This window comes from Triplophysa rosa, linkage group LG8 (genome assembly GCF_024868665.1).
Source record: "Triplophysa rosa linkage group LG8, Trosa_1v2, whole genome shotgun sequence".
NCBI classification, from domain to species: Eukaryota; Metazoa; Chordata; class Actinopteri; order Cypriniformes; family Nemacheilidae; genus Triplophysa; species Triplophysa rosa.
Window position 1 is genome coordinate 24,802,913 of NC_079897.1, and position 18,286 is coordinate 24,821,198.

Below are 18,286 nucleotides of genomic sequence, written 5' to 3' on the forward strand. Positions count from 1 at the left end.
CAAGCAAAATGTAGAAGACAAGCAAACATTAAATCATGTTCCAGTGAGAGTTCTTTTTCATTAAAGCTGATAATATAATTTGTATACAACTAGTTTGTGTATCCCTGTGTATATTTTTTTGCGTTGTAAGTGGTAACAGATGCTCAGAAATGTTATAAAACCCACAATCGTGAGAACTTTTACAAATCAAATAGTGGCTGGGAAAACAAATCTGGCACTAAAGCTTTCTTCCGCTCGGTGATGCTTCGGCCATTGAGGTGTTGTAAAATCTCTCTGCTAAGACTATTAAATAACACGGTTTTAACAGCTGTCATATGTTTCAGACTGAAAAGTGAATTCTATATGGAAAATAATGAAATCTATTGGTGTCACAGTCAGCATATTTGCTCATTCATGAAAGGATTTAACTCTGATCACATTTTTATGCCAGTTGTATGTATAGTTTTGGCTGACTTCACATGATACATTTAAAATCAAAAATCTAATACACTTATTTCCATATGGAAATGTACAAGGTTACTTCAAATTTGTTAAGGTTGATGACTGACCAGAATCAATTTTACAGTATTCTTAACATACAGTATAAACTAACATATACGTTGCACATCTCCTCCATACTGTGATTTGATTTACTCATCCGAACACACGTGGCTAAACATTTGCCTTGCAAAACGAAACATAAGAACCGTGTTAGGATGACCTGACTTAACCCTTGGCCTTTACTTTTCTTTTTTATATCAGTGTCAAGATGCTGTAAATCTGTCAAACACGGAATAAAGAAATAAAAAGGTGAATAAAAAATGTAATGGGCATAACAGTGCAAACTGAGAAGGCATTACACATGGATCTGTTTAATATCGCCACAATAATAAAACCCTATTTCTGAAAAAAGTATAATACAAAGTGTATACAAACCAGGCTTACACTAACTTGTATACTAACTAGGCTTTAGCAACGCTTGCGTCTGTTCCTTTAACTTGCCTGGGGGCGGGGCTACAGCTCACCGCGCGTTTGATTGACAGCGGTTCTCCGGGAGCGAAACTTGACACGCGCAACTTGTAAAAATCGCTGTCACAGACCAGCCGGTGACTCTGAGCACAATTGCATCTCTAACCTCCTTTACATAAGTTCACTCAAATACTTGATACAGACTTTGAAAAGGCACATCTGTCATTTTATTTGAAAATGATCACTAGTTAACACAGGCGTTCGTTCGTTTGTTTTGGCGTTTTGCATCAGTGCAGCAATTTGAATGCGGATACTTCAGATGGAACCAAAAGGATTTTAGCGTCTACATCGGTTGTTGTTATAAGCATAACGAATGGTTTTATCTCAAAACTAAGGGACATCACTTGTCGACTGTACATTGACAGTACGTGAATCTTTCCACTCCGGACTGAATCAAACCATAGGTAAGTGACGTGGTTTTTAAAAGAAAACCGAAAGCACATTGACCTGGCTTTGACTTAACGTGTTAATTTTATAGTTATATATTATACAAACAGTTCAGTTATTGAAGCGCTTTTAAACTTCATATGTTTTAGTATTACAAAGCCTATAAATTTGAGGAAAACGATCTGATGATTAATAACATTACGAGAGGTCTTTTAATACGGCTTTAAAAACTAAAGCTTTACTAGTTAAATAATACATGCGAATTTTACAGAAATAAATATTGACGATAGCCTATTAAATAACGACTGGCCTATTTATGGTCGCTTTATTTCATCTCTGACGTTACTGAATTATTTTTTCTTCCAAATATTGGTTATTGTTGTTTTTCTAGATGTTTTATTTGCTTTACACTTAACATCTTGAACTCATACCGAGACATATGTCTTGCCATATAAATGATTCGTTTCTATGCATCAAACTTAGTTTGGTCAACTTTCCATTGTACATGCAAATCGAAATTCCTAAAAAAAAAGGTACAACACAGGTGTTACCTGGACTCAACCAAACATTTGACATCAGTTGTTACTGCAGGTCTATTTGTGGCCATGTTGAGATCAGCTAACATCTTTCTACCATGAAGTATCCATAACTAAAAAAGAACCTGCAGTGTTTTTAAAGTCAGGTGTGCATTAAGTGACACCACTTGGCCCAAAAGAAATGGACCATAAATGTCAAGGTCTAAAAAGTGCAATCTTACGAAAAAACAAATCTGTTTTATCTGTTCTTTTTTGAGCAACTAGGTATCATATGATACCTCAAAGCTATCCTCACACGCCGTTCTCTATAAGCTATAACATCTTGTTCTTCCACACATGGCTAAAATAGAGAAGGTTCATTGTGAAATCAACATATGCTGGCAGATGACAGAGAGTTGATGTGTCTTCACAAAATGAAGAGTGGGGGTTTGAGTCACTAATGGACCCCATTTATAAGCTGCAGAAAATCTAATCATAAGTGAAGAGTTTGGGTCCTTTGACTCGTCCTTGGCTGTGAAAACATCTTTGCTGTGTAATACAAATAATGATTTAATAATAACCCTTCGTGGCGAATAATATCGTTCATTCATTTTTAAATATTATTTAAGTTAAAATAAAGGAATAGAACGAGTCACAATCGGCGGATATTGTGGCTCCAATGAACCCAATCTCCATCAACTTTTTTTATAGAGTTGCTGATATAGTTCAAATAAATATTTAAAACTCCAACAATCAATCAAGTTTTCACACCAGTATCTCGACAGGTCGTTCTTTCAGTGGAGCTAAAAAGAAGTTTGTCCGTTTCTGTGGAACAGTTGCCATGGCCTTTGATAAGGAGCTCTGTTGTCCGATAACAAATGGGATGCCGGCTGCTAATGCAGCATCTGTGGTTTCACTGATAGAAGACTTGATTGAGTGTCGGCAGCCGTGTCAAGTTGCGCCATTGTTTACATCAACTTTCCCCCTTAAAAGAACAGGTGAGGTTTGAGCCACAGCTGTCACTTTTGGTTGGCATCTGTATGTGAGATTGTAATGACTGCGCAAAGGTACAGTATGACCACCGGAGATGTTCGACACATTTTTAGATAGCAAATCCTGTTGACTAGTCTATAAAACCTTTTCCACTCCCAGATAAATAGACACACACACATAGCCTATTGATCCCCAAGGATTGACTATATGAAGATTAGAAGACAGCTGCTCATTCTTCATGATATCATGCTTTGAAATAGATCTTGCTCTCTTTCATACTCCACTTTCATTAGTATACTGTAATGTGTCATCAATGCATTTTTACATCTCTCTCCCATATGAGGCAGTTAGATGGAGGCCGTGGCATGTGCAGAACGCTAACTATAATGTGTATAGATGAAAAGCTTGAGCTTCTGTTGACAGAATCAGAATCTGAAATCTTTCTTAGTGGTCAAGGAATTCTACAAGAGATCTGTTTTTGTGGTTTGTTCCAGAATGTCTGCACGATTAATCATATAAGGATAATGATTTCTGCCTGCCTTGATTAAGGTATAACTGTCGTGATCGTGTGATATTAGCAAGCACAAAACATCATCATAAGGATCAGACATTGACATTGCGGAGTGTACAGATGCATTTTGAAATACGGTCACAGAAGTTCAACAGCGGCAAATTATGATGTATTATTGACTGTAAAGTATAGTATGTAAACACTGAAGTAAAACATTGACAGAATAATCATGATTTATTGTGAGTAAAATTTTGCGCCCTACAATGTACATTAAGGTGTATGTACAAACAATACAGAATATACATTGCAATAAAGACATATAATTATAATAGACATATAATAGATTTTTTTGGTTAGCTTCTTTGCATTTAGTCATTTAGGAGACAAAACTACTTACAGTGTAAATAAACAACATCACAAACATATTTTTATTTACATATTTGTTTTTAATTTATTGAATAGGTTTATAGGAAATGCTAGTTATTGCTTTTGATGAAGTTGTGTGTTTTTCTTGACAGTTGTGTGTTTTGTTGAAAAGCTTCATACATTAAATGTTAGGGTAACGCTTAATAATAATGTATTTTGTTAACAATTTGTTCATGCATTAGCTAACATGAACTTAGAATGAACAATAGGCCTACTTCTACGGCATTTATTAATGTTCACGTGATGTGATAGTCCACCCAAAAATGAAACTTATGTCGTTGCTAACTCACCCTCTTGTCATTTCAAACTTGAATGACTTATTATCTTCTGTGGAACACAAGTCACATTTTTAAAGAATGTTGGTAACCGAACAACAGTGGTATCGCTTCTAAATGGACACAAAGTCAACGCAACTCAATGGGTACCGCCGTGGTCCGGTTACCAACATTCTTCAAAATATCTTCTTACAGGAACATCATACAGCTTAGAAACGACAAGAGGGTGAGTAAATGATGACAGAATTTTCATTTTTGGGTGAACTATTACTTTAACATTAATAACTGTATGCTGAAAAATGATATTGTTTGTTGTTAGTCCGTTAGTTAATTGTTAGTGCGATTGCTAATGTTAACAAACAAGGGTTACCAATATTTGTATATAGTTTTATATACAAAACCTAACCCTAACCCAATATATTGCAGTTCCTCCATACTGAATAAAGTGGACACCTGAACTCTGCTTAAGTGAAGTAAGCCAAAAGTCTGGATGTCTGGAGGCGGCAGGAAATTATGGACTGTTGGCCAAAATCAACAAGCAGTTGAAAAGAATAGAACAAAAGCTTGATAAGAGTTTAAATCCATTTAGTTTTTACTAAAAAAATCAGGATTTATCTATTCAGACAATCACGTGTCACACAAAGATGCGGCTTAAGCATTCAATGTGCAATTTCCTGTCTATAAAGCTTCTTCTGATGAGCCAAAGAGCTTCTCTTAGCTCCCAAATAACTTTGTGGAGTTCAACGGTAAACTAGGATTATGTGATCAGACAAATGCAACGTTTCTGTTAGACCAAGAAAAATCAAGAATGTCACGCGATAGTTGACGGTCTGTTTGCATTTTATTTGACTTCCTTTAGTACAGATGGATTTAATTGTTTGCTCATTTGTCAGTGTACTAGTCCATTAGACAAGCCGTTTACGAGCAAATTGCGGTATCAAGTTAGCAATAAAATGTCAACTGGATTGCAATTAAATGAAATATTATTACCCAACTTCATGTAGTGAATGCACAAGCATGCTCCTTCTTTTACGACGCTGTAACACTTCTTTTCCAGGAGCAGTTGTACCCACAAAATGATTTCTTTATGATTAGGGGAGTATGCGATTGGGGTCCAGCCTCCAGAGTTTCATAAGGATATCGACATTGACAACCTTCACAGGCAGCTCGAAGCTCTCGCTTTATCTCGGCTGCAAGCCTATTTAAAGCCACGTTGTTTGATCATCAGTGTTCCCTCGCGTAAACCCAAGTGTCCAGTTAACCAGGACATTTGTGGAGGGTAAAGGATGATGGACAATAGACAGAATCACCCTTCAACAGCTCTTTAAATACATTCGGGATGATATTAAAGAGCCAGTAAAACACTCCCCGCCTCACTAATGCGGCTTCACTTTACATCTGTCCTGCCAAACCTGTTGTGATTTCTCTTGGGTCCATGTCAGCAGACTTAACACATGCAGTGTGTTTTTTCTCTTTTTGACCTTTTTATCATTGGTAAATTAAAGCTGATGTGTATTTTTTGTTTGTCCAAACAATTCGTTAAAGAAACAATTTCTACACTGATCATTATTATTAAATCTTTGGGGGTTTAAGGGTTAATTGACGTAGATCCAAAACTACTAGAACAGTTTATCCTTTGTTGAATAAGGTCTAAATTTTATTTCTTTACTCCTGCTTTGCCTTTAAACAAATCATTATAGTGGTTATGATTCAGGATTTAGCCTGACAGGCAAGCTAACTTTGATTATGAGATATGGAAATGTTTATTCACCCTACTGCTTTGCAGTCTTAATGTATTGGAGAGAAATCTCTCACTGTAGACATGCAAGATTTCAGAAATTCAGTCCAGTCATAAAACAAATCTGACTACAGCTCCTAAACTCCCTCGCTTTAAAGTCTATTATAATTGTATTTATCGCTATATGTCTATAATATTTTTTGTTTCATTATAGGTACATATGAGAGTGGCAACAAGCAACAATGTCTAAGAAAACAGACTCCAGGTCTCGATCCCGATCGGCCTCCAGATCCCATTCGGATTCTCGTTCACGCTCCAGATCACAAAGTACCTCTCGGTCCAGATCCAGGAAGCGCAGATATGGGTAAGCATCTGTTGTGCCAATACGTCATTTAGTTCAGTATAATGTGAATCAGTTCTTGGCTGTCACATCAGTAAATCTCTACACTTGTAAAGTAATGGAGTAAAACTGTGGTGCAAAGTTCACAGCAGATGGTCCATCAAGGGAGTTAATAGTTTTGATTTTCAGTTGCTGTTTCGGTCTGGTTTTGTACTTTTAGATTAAGATCAGTCTTCACTCTCGGTAACCTTGTGAATGCAAATCTACAGCAGCAGATTTAGGAAGACACTTTGTGGGTATCCAGTTGTACATTTAAGACTAAAACTGATGATGATGGACTTAGTGGTTATTTACTTAAGTTCACGCAATTCTTTGTTTAACACAAATTGAGACATTTTTCTATAAATCGTTTCGCTTTATGCATGCAATTTTGTATTTTGGACATGAGGGTTCATGATTAAAAAAGGGGGCAACAGCTTCATAGTGCCCTATATTTTCCAAGTCTTTAAGATTATTGAATGACGGTTTATATTTTGCTCAGTTTCCATAAAAAAGCTTTTGTATGACAGGTTGTATAGAAAACTTGTATAATACAGTAAATTCATGCCTCCTTTTAAAGGGATACTTCACCCAAAATTGAAAACTCTGTCATCATTTACTCACCTTCGAGTTGTATAAATTTATTTGTTCTGATGAACACAGAGAAAGATATTTGGAAGAATGCTTATAACCAAACAGATTGGTTGACTCCCATAGTAGGAAAAAATACAATGGTGGTCAAAAGTGCCGCAGAACGGTTTACTGTTCTACATTCTTCAAAATGTCTTCTTTTGTGTTCAACAGCAAAAAAAAAAAGATAAAATAATTTTTCCTACTATGGGAGTCAATGGGGGGCAAAATATGTTTGGTTATAAGCATTCTTCCAAATATCTTTCTGTGTTCATCAGAACAAAGACATTTATACACATTTGGAGCAGCTCGAAGGCGAGTAAATGATGACAGAATTTTCATTTTCGGGTGAAGTGTCCTGTAATCACCTTCTGATATGAATATTCACCGAATATTGTGTTCCCAGTCATTCATACTCATTCAGTTTTGCATCTGTTATTTCTGTCTTATAACATGGTGTTATGTATGGAGTCATTCTGAGCACTGCACAACTACAATGTACAAAACAAAATAAGACTTTCTGTGTCCAGACATCTTTAAAGATTGTGATGGTAGAAAACCTGCTAACTCTTTAGTTTGTCCATACACACAATGGAACCTCGTTGTAAAAATACACATGATTCATGCTCGGTTTCCCATGACTCATTTTACCTTAAAATCAATATTCCAGAGTCAGAATCACCCGTATACCCACAGATGCCAGGCCAACGTAAGACATAAAGAAAACAGCCTAAGTTTTAACCCCTTCTCTCTGGCTTGATCTCATGCTGTGAAGGGGATCAGGAAAAGACACACGGCCAGAGAAATCAGCTCAGTCAGCAAGATTTTATTTTACTGTAGACGTTCAGTATTGTTTGCCATCCCCTGAAGTCTGATGCTTGGGAAGGTCTGTGGCTTTGGAAGGCTCGACACATTTTCTTATTTCTTGAGCTAAAATTTCTTGAGCTTATTTCTGAGCTCATGGCACAGCCTCTTCGGTAGCCAAATGCAAACCGGTCCCGCCAAAAGTCTGCTGCACTGTATGAGACAAAAACTGTTACGTACTTGCAGAAGTCTGGTTTCTTTTGTTTTTCAGAGAAGTTGAATGATTTTGCCACATGCACAGATGCAGTTTCCTCTGCGGCAGACATAGACATACAATGTTGATTTTTCATGCAAATGGATTGCACAGGGAATATTTTATGGCCCTTATTTGCAAGGGAAAATGAGATTGGTGTCATGTTGCTGACCACAGTTTTGCCACCGTTAAAAGATTTGAAACACATCATGGGAATGAAATGTGTCTAAGAATGATTCTGAGGATAAATCCTCCCGGTTTATGAGGACGCAGAACAATGATGTTCTCATTATTAAAAAAGCTTTGAAAAGATCTTTTCAATTGACCTTTAGATAAAGCACAAAGCCAATGTGTCGTAGCTGGCAGGGTGAGAACCTCCTCTTTGCTTCGTAGAATGAGAGTAGAAATCTTTCCCATATGACCCATGTGACTGGCTCTTTCCATCCGCACTCAATAGAGGAGATGCAAAGTCCTCTTTGCTCACTGTGAGAGTATCATGTTGCTCTGTACGCTACATTCTCACTCCGTATTCCAATGAAAAAACGTATCAGGTGAGTAGAAACACAGCTAAATTCAGAAAATGTAGAGCAGTAATAGTGTCATGTTGTTTGGAGTTGATTGTTTCCATGTAGATTGGTTTCAGGGAGCTAAAGTTGGGCAACCACTTAATGCACTTTTTGGTTTCACTATCCAACAATAACAGCAACAAAATGTTTTTTTATGGCATGCAGGTTTTAATGAAGTGTTTAAATTTGAACGCTGTCAGTGTTTTTTATGTCATTGTTGTATTGATTGCGAACTGAGAATTTATGTTCAAGTGAGATTAAATTCCGCAAGCTATATAACAGTGTTCACTGCACAGTATAAACCTGCAAAGTACAAATTGTTTAGTTGCTTTTGTAATGTTAAGACATGTTGGTGCGAGAGACCCTACAATGTAAAAGATTTTATTGGCTACTTATAAATAGAACAGTAGAGCCGCCATGTGGCTAATGTTGAAATTGCACCTGGGGCTTTATTGGTTGTATCAAAATGTTTGTTACCTGAAGGAATTCTTTGCCAAATTTGGTAAACAATATCATTTGTCATTTTAGTTCTACGTATGACAGTTATTGTTAAGCTCTTGAAGGGATAAATAATGTCATCATTTACGCACCCTTATGTCGTTCCATTTCTTTCTTAAATATAAGAGAAACTGTAAAACCTGTTGACTCTGATTTCCTTTGTATTTTACTGAAGAAAGATACCTTAGAGATACAGCTGCAGAAAAATGAAGAGACCATTCCAAATGTTCATTAAATCAGCATTTGTAGATGTATTGTGGTCATTCCAGTCCATTGTCTGTTGAATTTCAACAAATTCAAACCTCAGGAGTGACATAAAGTCATCCGACAGCAATGTGAAAGACTGACGAGGCACATGAAAACTGTGATATAAATCAAGGTTATCACCAAAAAATATTGTTAGTAGTTCACGGAGTGAAACAAAAAAAAATCATTTTACCTAAACACCTATAAATAGTACACTCAGAAAACTGAAAACCATTTTGGAATGGTCTCTTAACTTTTTCTGCGGCTCTATATGGGTTTGGAATAACATTGGGGTGAGTAAATGATGTATTTGGTTGAAATATTATTTTAAAAAACGTTGCTTTTCATTAAGGCCAGTGTTCCCATTTGTGACCCTGTCTGTGAAATGTCAATCTTTGGCCTTCATCAGTCAATGTTAGCGATATCATGGTTCTTGACATCATGTATAATGATTTTATGTAGTAAACAGTAAACCGCAAAAAAACGACTTTGGCTGGAACTGTCAGGGTCACATATGTTCAGCTATGCACTGTAAGAATCGTCTCTCATTATCCAATACTAGGGATGTAACGATTCACTCAGCTCACGATGCGATGCGATTCACGATTCTGATCTCACGATGCGAATTATTCACGATTTATTTTTACAAAATGAGTTGAAACAAATTAGAAATGAACAACTTCCCTTGCATTATTTCTTAAATTCTTCACGTTTCTTTGTATAATAAAATTATCTTTTATTTCAAATAACAAAACTAAACTGCAATTTTATAGCAAATTAATAATAGAAAAAGTCTCTTTAATATAAACAAACTAATACTGTCTGTGCTTTTCTTGGATTTCTTTTGCATTTAAGAAATATCAGCATGTCCACGTTTAGGTTTGCAGTGAACATGGCGGCCCCTGCTGTTCAAAAAATGTATTGCGATTCAGTTCACACCTCGACCGATTTGAATCGTCACACATTATAATCGATTTTCAACCGGCTCACGGTCAATCGTTACATCCCTATCCAATACTACTACCCAATGAGCTTTGATATCTCAGTCTATCTTTTCTCGTTGTCTTCAAGCTCTAGGTCTCGCTCTCGCTCAAGATCCCATTCCCCGCCCCACAACCGGGAGCGCAATCACGCACGGGAGTATCAGAACCAACGTGAGTTTCGAGGCAACTACAGGGGCTTCCGGAGGCCGTATTACTTCCGGGGCAGAGGTCAGGGATATTTCCGTGGGCGCTTCCAGCGCGGAGGATGGGGCGGATATAATAACTACAGACCCAAAAACTGGCAAAACTTCAGGCAAAACTATCAGCAACACCAACAGCAGCAACAATACCCCAACAGCCCCAAGAGGGGGCGCTCTCGTTCACGCTCTCCCAAGAAGCAGTTGAGTAGCCCTCAGTCCCGAAGTCATTCCCGCAGGTCTGACAGGTCATCCTCGGGGAGGTCACCACAGTCGCATGCTTCTTCCTGCTCCAACTCTGGGTCTGCCAAGCGCAGCAAAGATATAAGAGAGAATGTCCCTGCATCCAAAAAGACTCCGAATCGAGGAGAAGGAGATGGCGCTCTGGCAGAGCAGGAGGGGAAGTCAGATGGAGATAGGACTTTGGAGAACGGTCAGGATTTGACAAACAATGACACCAGTCCTAAAAGGACTCAAGTTTGTTCCTCTGTCGCTCTTGGTCATGGCGACTCTGTGACGAATGAGTCAAGTCCTGCTCATAAGAGTTCAAACGCTTCTACTAACGGTGCCACCACCTGGCAGAATGTTGTACCTGCAACTCCAACTAAGAGTCCCAAAAAGAAAAGCCTTACGCAGGGTTTCAATGGTTTCGGGCTCTTTACAAACGTTGACCAAGATGATACAATTGCTATTTCTGCAGCATTTTTGAAGTAAGTTAACATTTTTATCAAAAATATCAATTTCTCGTTATTTGACTCGCTCATATTGTTCAATTTTTTGGACTATGTCTATTTGATTTTCTTTCTGTTTTAAGTTTGGAAATAGCAAAATATATGCGTGTGCCAGACAAAAAGAAAACCGTTCTGCCCCTCAAATCCATCCACGAAGCTATTGGAAACAAAAGCCAGCCCGTGAAGAGCTAGATATTTCTGACCTAAATGCCTTGTTTACAAATGTCAGCAGAGAGTCTGTAATTTAGATGCGCTAAAGGTCTGAAGGGTGTATTTTTGCACTTTACGAAAGGATGAATTGAAATATTCCCAGCTGCACAGTGCACACACGGTTGTTTACTTGTTTCACGGTGGAAGCTATTCGTTTTTTCCACGGTAAAATGAACCATTATATGCCTCATTCTGAAATACTGACAGAAGCCAGTCTTGGTCACATGAGTCCATACTTGTAAACAACAGTAACTAACTGTACATTTCTCTCTCATCAATCAGATTCCTCGAAGAGCAAAAGCTTAAAAAACAGACCCCTACGTGGGAGAACAACACAAATAACGACAAAAGTAATGAATTGTTGGTTTGTGATCAAGAAAATGGAAGAGTCTTTGAAAAGGGGTCTGACGTTGAGTTGTCTCGCACTGTAGATCCCGACAACGCAGGAGAGAAGGAGAAATACAAAAAGTGCTGTGAAGGCGACATGCCATCCATCAGTGGCACTCAAAGGCCTCCTCCGTTTCTGTGTGAGGATGGTGAGGAAGACGATGAAGAAATGGAGATTTCGAATAAAATGAGAAATATGGAAACAAATCCTTCCAAAAGCACGAAAGTCACACTGTCCGCTCGTGAGATGTTCGAGGAGCGTATCAGGAGGCTGCAGGACATGGCGTGGGATGATGAGTTGGAAGCTCTTCTGCTCAGCCATAAACAAGAAAGAGCGTCAAATATCTTAGCTGCTCTGTCTAAGAGAGAGCAGCCGGGTGGGACGTTTAAAGACCCCTCTCCCGAAAGGCTCTCAAAGGTGAAACGAAAGGAGAAAAACACAATGGAAACCTCTAAATCTTCACAGCTGTCCAGGAGGAGCTCGGAGAATCACGAGCAGGAGATGTTTGTGGTTATGAGTGAGGAATCTCCACCGAGAGCATCAGCGAAAAAAGGAACAGAATTCAGCGTGAGGATGGATGACCTGGCAAGGTGAGTTCTTAGAAACGATTCTTTCTTCTTGAATTTTTTGAGAACACCCCATTAGATGTTGACGTGAGACATGATCTACTTCCTGGTCTGTGGAGATCCCATTTGTACCAGTGATGAAAAAGTAAATATATTTACTGGATGTTTGTTTTGTTTGGTAGGTCATCCGTTTTGATTAACGAGAGAAGGAATATTTTGGATTTTCTGCACCTGGATGAGAAAGATTGGGATCTTCACGCTGTTCGTCAGCACCTTCAGGCTCAGCAGTCACTCAGGAGCCCGTCTGAACTGTTCGCCCAACACATAGTTTCAATTATTCATCACATCAAAGGTAAATTAACAATATAAACGTGTCTAATACATGCATGGGCAACTTATAACACACCAAAGACGCAGAAAAACACGTGTTCGTGCCATATGACCCCTTTATTTATTTATTAAATATTATTTCTATTTACTCACCCTCGAGTTGTACTACCATAGTAGGAAAAAGGTCAATGGTAGTCAAAAGGGCTGTTTAGTTGACTACATTCTTCAAAATATCTTCTTTTGTGTTCAACAGAACACATTTTTCCTACTATGGTAGTCAACGGTGGCCAAGAACCGTTTGGTTGCAAGAACTCTTCCCAATATCTTTCTCTAAGAACAAAGAAATGTATACAGATTCGGAAAACAAAGTAAATGAAGACAGAATTTTCATTTTTGTATGAATTGTTCCTTTACGCATTTTCCGTTAAAATGCGATTTGCAAAATGCAATTATTTTAATTTCCTTTCACAGCTCATTATTTCCCTTCCGCTGGAATGACGCTAAACGACAGATTTGCCATGTACCAGAGAAGAGCTGATGAGAAAGAACTCATGAAGCAGAGAAAGAGTCCAGAGATACACAGGTACACTAGAGAACACCTTTACACACTCACTTCTCATGCACATCCGAGTAATTGATTTGTTTTAAAAGCAAGATCCAAATATGTATAACTGCTCTCTATTCTCTATCTCTCTTTTCACGTCTATACACAGGAGAATTGATGTTTCTCCAAGTGCTTTTAAGAAGCACTCACTTCTGTTTGATGAGATGAAAAACTCCATGGAAAACAGCTTCAAGGTGACCGAACATTTTGAAATATGACGTATTTGGGAAAAGAATGCTAAGAAAGCGATCCGGCCAGAGCATTCCTAGGCTTCCTTCTCTTGTTTCTACTAAGAGAGGCATAAAGTCCAAAAGTGGTGCATTGAGGTTGTTGTGTTGTAAATGCCCTCACAACGTTTGATGGTAACCTTTTACTATGGGTACAAACCTTCCTAAGGCAGTTGAATCCTGAAATCAGAGGTCAGAAATGGAACTGACCAGTTGTACTCAAGTCAAATCCATTGAAAGGACTCTAAACAGTTGTCATAGTAAGTATTTCTCTGCAACGAACACGTGAGGGAACTTTAGGCCAAGTAAAAACAACATACTTTCATGAGCACCAATGAAAGTATTACTGCTGTGGTCGTAAACTATTTGAATACAAACCCTGTACTGCCTTTTTTCATTTCTGCACTATGTTTTATTTTGTGGAGCAAATGAGAAGAGACCTAAATCGTTGGTACCTTTTGATGTCCGATGATATTTCTGAGATACATTTCTACTGCACATTACCACATCAAGATGCCCTGCTTAATCCAGAAACATTGACCTCAAAATCTTGTCTATAATGAAAATAGAGAAGGGCACGCTCGCTCATCCGTTTGCATGTTTATGTCAGCTGTTGCTGAGTTTTTTCATTTTGGTCCCGTCCCATACAATGCGACATGAAGCTAACAGAACACGCCCGCTAACCCTCATCTGGCCACGACGTTTTCTCTCTCCTCATCACAGGTTGACAGAAAACAATATAAAGGCGATTCAGTGGACCTTCGCTTGGATATTGAACGCAGAAAGAAATACGTTGCCAAAGAGAGAGGTCACAGGGAGGATGAGGATGGAGGAAGAGTGTTGAGCGAATCTCCAGACACAAGCAAGGAAACATCCGCTCAGAAAGCCTCAAAGAACAACAAAAATTTGAAGTAAGAATCGTTTTGTACTCTATATGTTGGAATTATTGTAAACAGGAGATGGACAATTTAGAAACTCTGAAATTTAGCGCACTTATTATGATGCATCACCTGAAGTCCTGGAGATCCATTTTTGCAATATTACTAAAAGCTTTTCAAAAAATCTTTCCTTTTTGGGAAAGATTTTCCTTTTTGAAGCTTTCCTGTAGCTCAGTGGTAAGAGCATTGCGTTAACAATGCAAGGTTGTGGGTTCGATCCCAGGGATTGCACATGCCTATGTATAAATGTATAGGATAAAGCAATGTAAGTCGCTTTGGATAAAAGCGTCTTCCAAATGCATAAATGTAAATGTAAATCTGGTTGAGTCACGTAAAGAATACAAAACATGACAACAGCATCCAGAAGTTTGAAGCCTTTTTTCTCAATAACAATGCCAGAAGGTGAGTTCACACTGACAGCTATTTTCAGCAGCAGGAAGACGTTTTCAATGAGAGCTGGCGACATGAGAGACAGCAGCCGTTGGCGATGTAAAAGTTGAGTGGTTTGTGCCATGACCAATGGCTGTCAATTGAAGTGCTGACAGTGGGGCCTTACATGATAGCTCCGCCTACTGTAGTCAAGAAGGAACACCTACTAAATCACTGTCAGTGTGAATGCACCTGTAGTCTTTCTGGTCAGCTGTATATTCTCAGTATGTTGGACAATGTCTTATTTTTCAAAGCGTTGTGCAGGTTCAGGTAAACATGAAATTGCATGTGAGCCAGTAGACATATTTCAAAAGTACAAGATGGCGTACAAGTTTTTACTGTTGATCAACATGTGCTGTACGTTGACCAACAATATGTCTGAATTACGTTACTTCATATCTAAGGAGAAAAAAGAAGAAACGAGAGCGTTCACAGTCCTCCTCATCTTCATCTTCTTCCTCCATTGACCATGAGGAAGAGGCTGAGATGAAGGCAGGAAGCTTCGTCAAAGCCCGACTAGGCTTTAGAGAGCCTTTTGAAAGAGGACGGCTTCAAGGAGGCTTTGTAAGTCAAGCCTGTTTTTAAAGAACGAACAAAAGATGTTTGTTTTCATTGCTCTGGACCTTTAAAAGTTACCATTTCTTTCCCCAGCAGCTTAGAATACGTGGTAGAAGTTGGAACCGAGGAAATTTCCATGGCAACAGTAACGGCAAAGATGCACAGATGCACATGAAGAATGAAGACTGGGATCCAGAATACACTCCCAAGAGCAAGAAATACTTTCTGGTATGTTACGATCTCTTCAAGCACTCATCTCACTTACTGTATTCTTCCAATGTTTGAATTTGAATTCATGTTCAAATAAAACTTTCAGAGGAGAGCTCAATAACTGATAGTTATGCTGTTTTAGCAGCCCATTCACTAAAAGAGCAAAATCCCCCCAAAATTGTTGCTAAACGCAATTTGCCCAGTGAAATTCTGCATCTTACAAGTATTTTCAAAGTGCTTTTCTGGAACTGTACATTCTCACTCCAGCACAAGAAAAAAATAATAATAATACGATTCCTGCAGTAGTTGAAATAATGTCTTTGCAGCACAGTGAAAGAGACGGTGAAGGCGAGAGGAAGCTAATGGAGATTCAAGGGCGTGGTCGTGGTAACATCATGCGTGGAAAGGGTCGTTTCATCCTCCGGAGGGCCACCAATACCAACGCCACAAATAATCCGAGCCCCAAATGGGCCCACGATAAATTTCAGGCCACTGACGATGAGGGTGAACAGCACGGAGAGGATGTAAAACAGGACCACAAAAAGTGAGACACCGCCGGGGTCTCGGATAGAATGGAGCAGTGAAGATGTTGGCAGGATCTGAACTATGAGATCCCTCATCAAGCTTCAAAAGATAATCACTGATGGACTGATCGACCCTCACACTGTCATCTATTTACTTCTCGAGGAGACTTTGCTTTTTTCACGTTTCATTGTATTGATCACCTGGTTTTATTTCTGTCTCAGTTTTTTAGTACAAGGGAGTGATTTGTGCGAACATTTATTAGTTAGATGTAGATTTTCTGTACTTTTTATACTGTATGTGCACACGAATTTGATCGATTCACACAAACACACATATTATGGATATCTAACCTCACTTTGACAGACTGCTAGGTGGGCTTAGCTCACAGGTGTGACACATTTCCCAGTATCCATCAACCACCCCATCTCCAACCATCTTATCCATTCTCTATAATCTATAATCTATAATTCTTTAAATCTATAATTCATCTTTTTTGCGACACATTTGCAACATGCAAATTATTAATATAATATATATATAAAAGGTAGCATTCATACTTTGAGTTTTAAGGTAAGTTAGATGCGCCATAGTGCCTAAAGTGTAGAATACAAGTGTAACATTTGTTATTGACCTGATAAGAGACATTATTGCTGTTTGAATAAAAACTGAATAGATGTACATATTTATATTTTTAGAACTTGAGAACTAAATCTCTTTAAGACCCTGTGAACCTTGTGTCTGTTGCATGACTTACATGAATTATATGAATGACAGTCTCGCTATGGGACCAAACTACTGCAGGTAGACATTTTTGTCCCAGTAAATGAAGTGAGGGGGAAAACAGCTTACATATTTGTTCTAAAAAGTTTAGGCGGAGTAGGCAAATGATTTAAAGAGGAAATTTGTTTTTGAAGATTTAAAGTGAAATAAATATATCATGAAGAAAAAGAAAAGATATTCAATCATATTTAACATTTTTTATTTGTCTGGGTTCTGATTTGCACTGTGCAAAATATACATTTTGCCTTACATTTGTATACCTACTTAAATACTGTAGCTAATAATAAAAAATGGGAGAATTTTACAACTGAGTGAATTTTTGTTTTGTCAAGTGTGAATAACCTTTTAAAACTTTATGGACAGATTAGCTTAAAGGGATAGTTCACCCCAAAATGAAAATTCTGTCATTATTTACTCACCTTCGAGTCGTTCCAAATCTGTATAAATTTCTTTGTTCGGATGAACACGGAGAAAGATATTTGGAAGAATCGTCTGGGATCCCATTAAATATCCCATTAAAATGATGTTTCATCCAAAAATGAAAATTCTGTTATCATTTACTCACCCTCTTAGCATTTCAAAACTGTATGGCTTGCTTTCTTCCGTAGAACACAAAAGAAGATATTTTGAAGGAAATTAAGCAAACAATACTTGTGGAAATGACCTACTTTACATTTAGTCATTTAGCAGACGCTTTTATCCAAAGCGACTTTCAAAGAAACAATATGAAACAACATAAGGACAACAAAAAGCATAAGTGCAGTAAAACTAATTTGGAGTGGACGGTTACGTCACTGCCAGCTGCGCGAGCATACCGGTGGCAGAAAAACAGTGGAAACAAATCAGCAATGAATGAAACGTAGGAGACAATTCCTTCAAAAATGTGTTTTTGTGTTATTGAATGTCAGAATGGGAATTGCAAAAATGATGGTGTTTTTCCTATGGAGTACCGTCGTTGAATATGACATTTAACGCCATTTAGCCATTAAACGAACAGGCTGGACTGAAGAAATCCGGAATATTCGTTTCTCTGTTTATTTTATTTCAGGTACGGTTTTCTATACTGTTTATCACGCACAAATGCAAAATAAATGATGTAACGTTAGTTAAGAACGATAATTGAGATGCTTTCTGCCACCAGTTCGGCTCCGCCCACAGAGTCGCGTCACACGTGCTGTTTGCAAGGTCTATAACCTATCACAGTATACAAAGCTAAGGATTTTTTGTTTTTAAGGATAGAAAGAGTAGAAAAGAAATAGAAGTCAGAACTAATCGGCCAGGTGCTGACGGAAGAGATGTGTTTTCAGACGATTCTAGAAAGAAGTTAATCATTTCCTCTAAACACCATAAACTTTATATTACTATTCATTGTTTAATTATA

At 38.0% G+C, this 18,286-nt stretch overlaps 1 protein-coding gene across 6 annotated transcripts; it reads left to right on the top strand.

The window, feature by feature from the left end:
• Positions 1 to 1,041: 1,041 nt before the first annotated feature.
• thrap3a (thyroid hormone receptor associated protein 3a) lies at positions 1,042 to 17,284 on the top strand. 6 transcript variants are annotated; one of them, XM_057340547.1, is made up of 12 exons: positions 1,042 to 1,412; positions 6,068 to 6,217; positions 10,301 to 11,119; positions 11,633 to 11,700; positions 11,782 to 12,328; positions 12,487 to 12,656; positions 13,106 to 13,217; positions 13,348 to 13,432; positions 14,189 to 14,376; positions 15,237 to 15,396; positions 15,484 to 15,618; positions 15,927 to 17,283. In XM_057340547.1, exons 2-12 carry the CDS (start codon positions 6,096 to 6,098, stop codon positions 16,146 to 16,148), a joined length of 2,628 nt encoding a protein of 875 aa, XP_057196530.1. In that variant the 5' UTR covers positions 1,042 to 1,412; positions 6,068 to 6,095; the 3' UTR covers positions 16,149 to 17,283. The 6 variants fall into 6 exon arrangements, 4 of the variants coding, with proteins under 4 accessions (XP_057196530.1, XP_057196528.1, XP_057196529.1 ...); XM_057340545.1 differs by having other exon boundaries at positions 11,633 to 12,328; XM_057340546.1 differs by having other exon boundaries at positions 11,633 to 12,328; positions 15,487 to 15,618.
• The last annotated feature ends 1,002 nt before the right edge of the window (positions 17,285 to 18,286 follow it).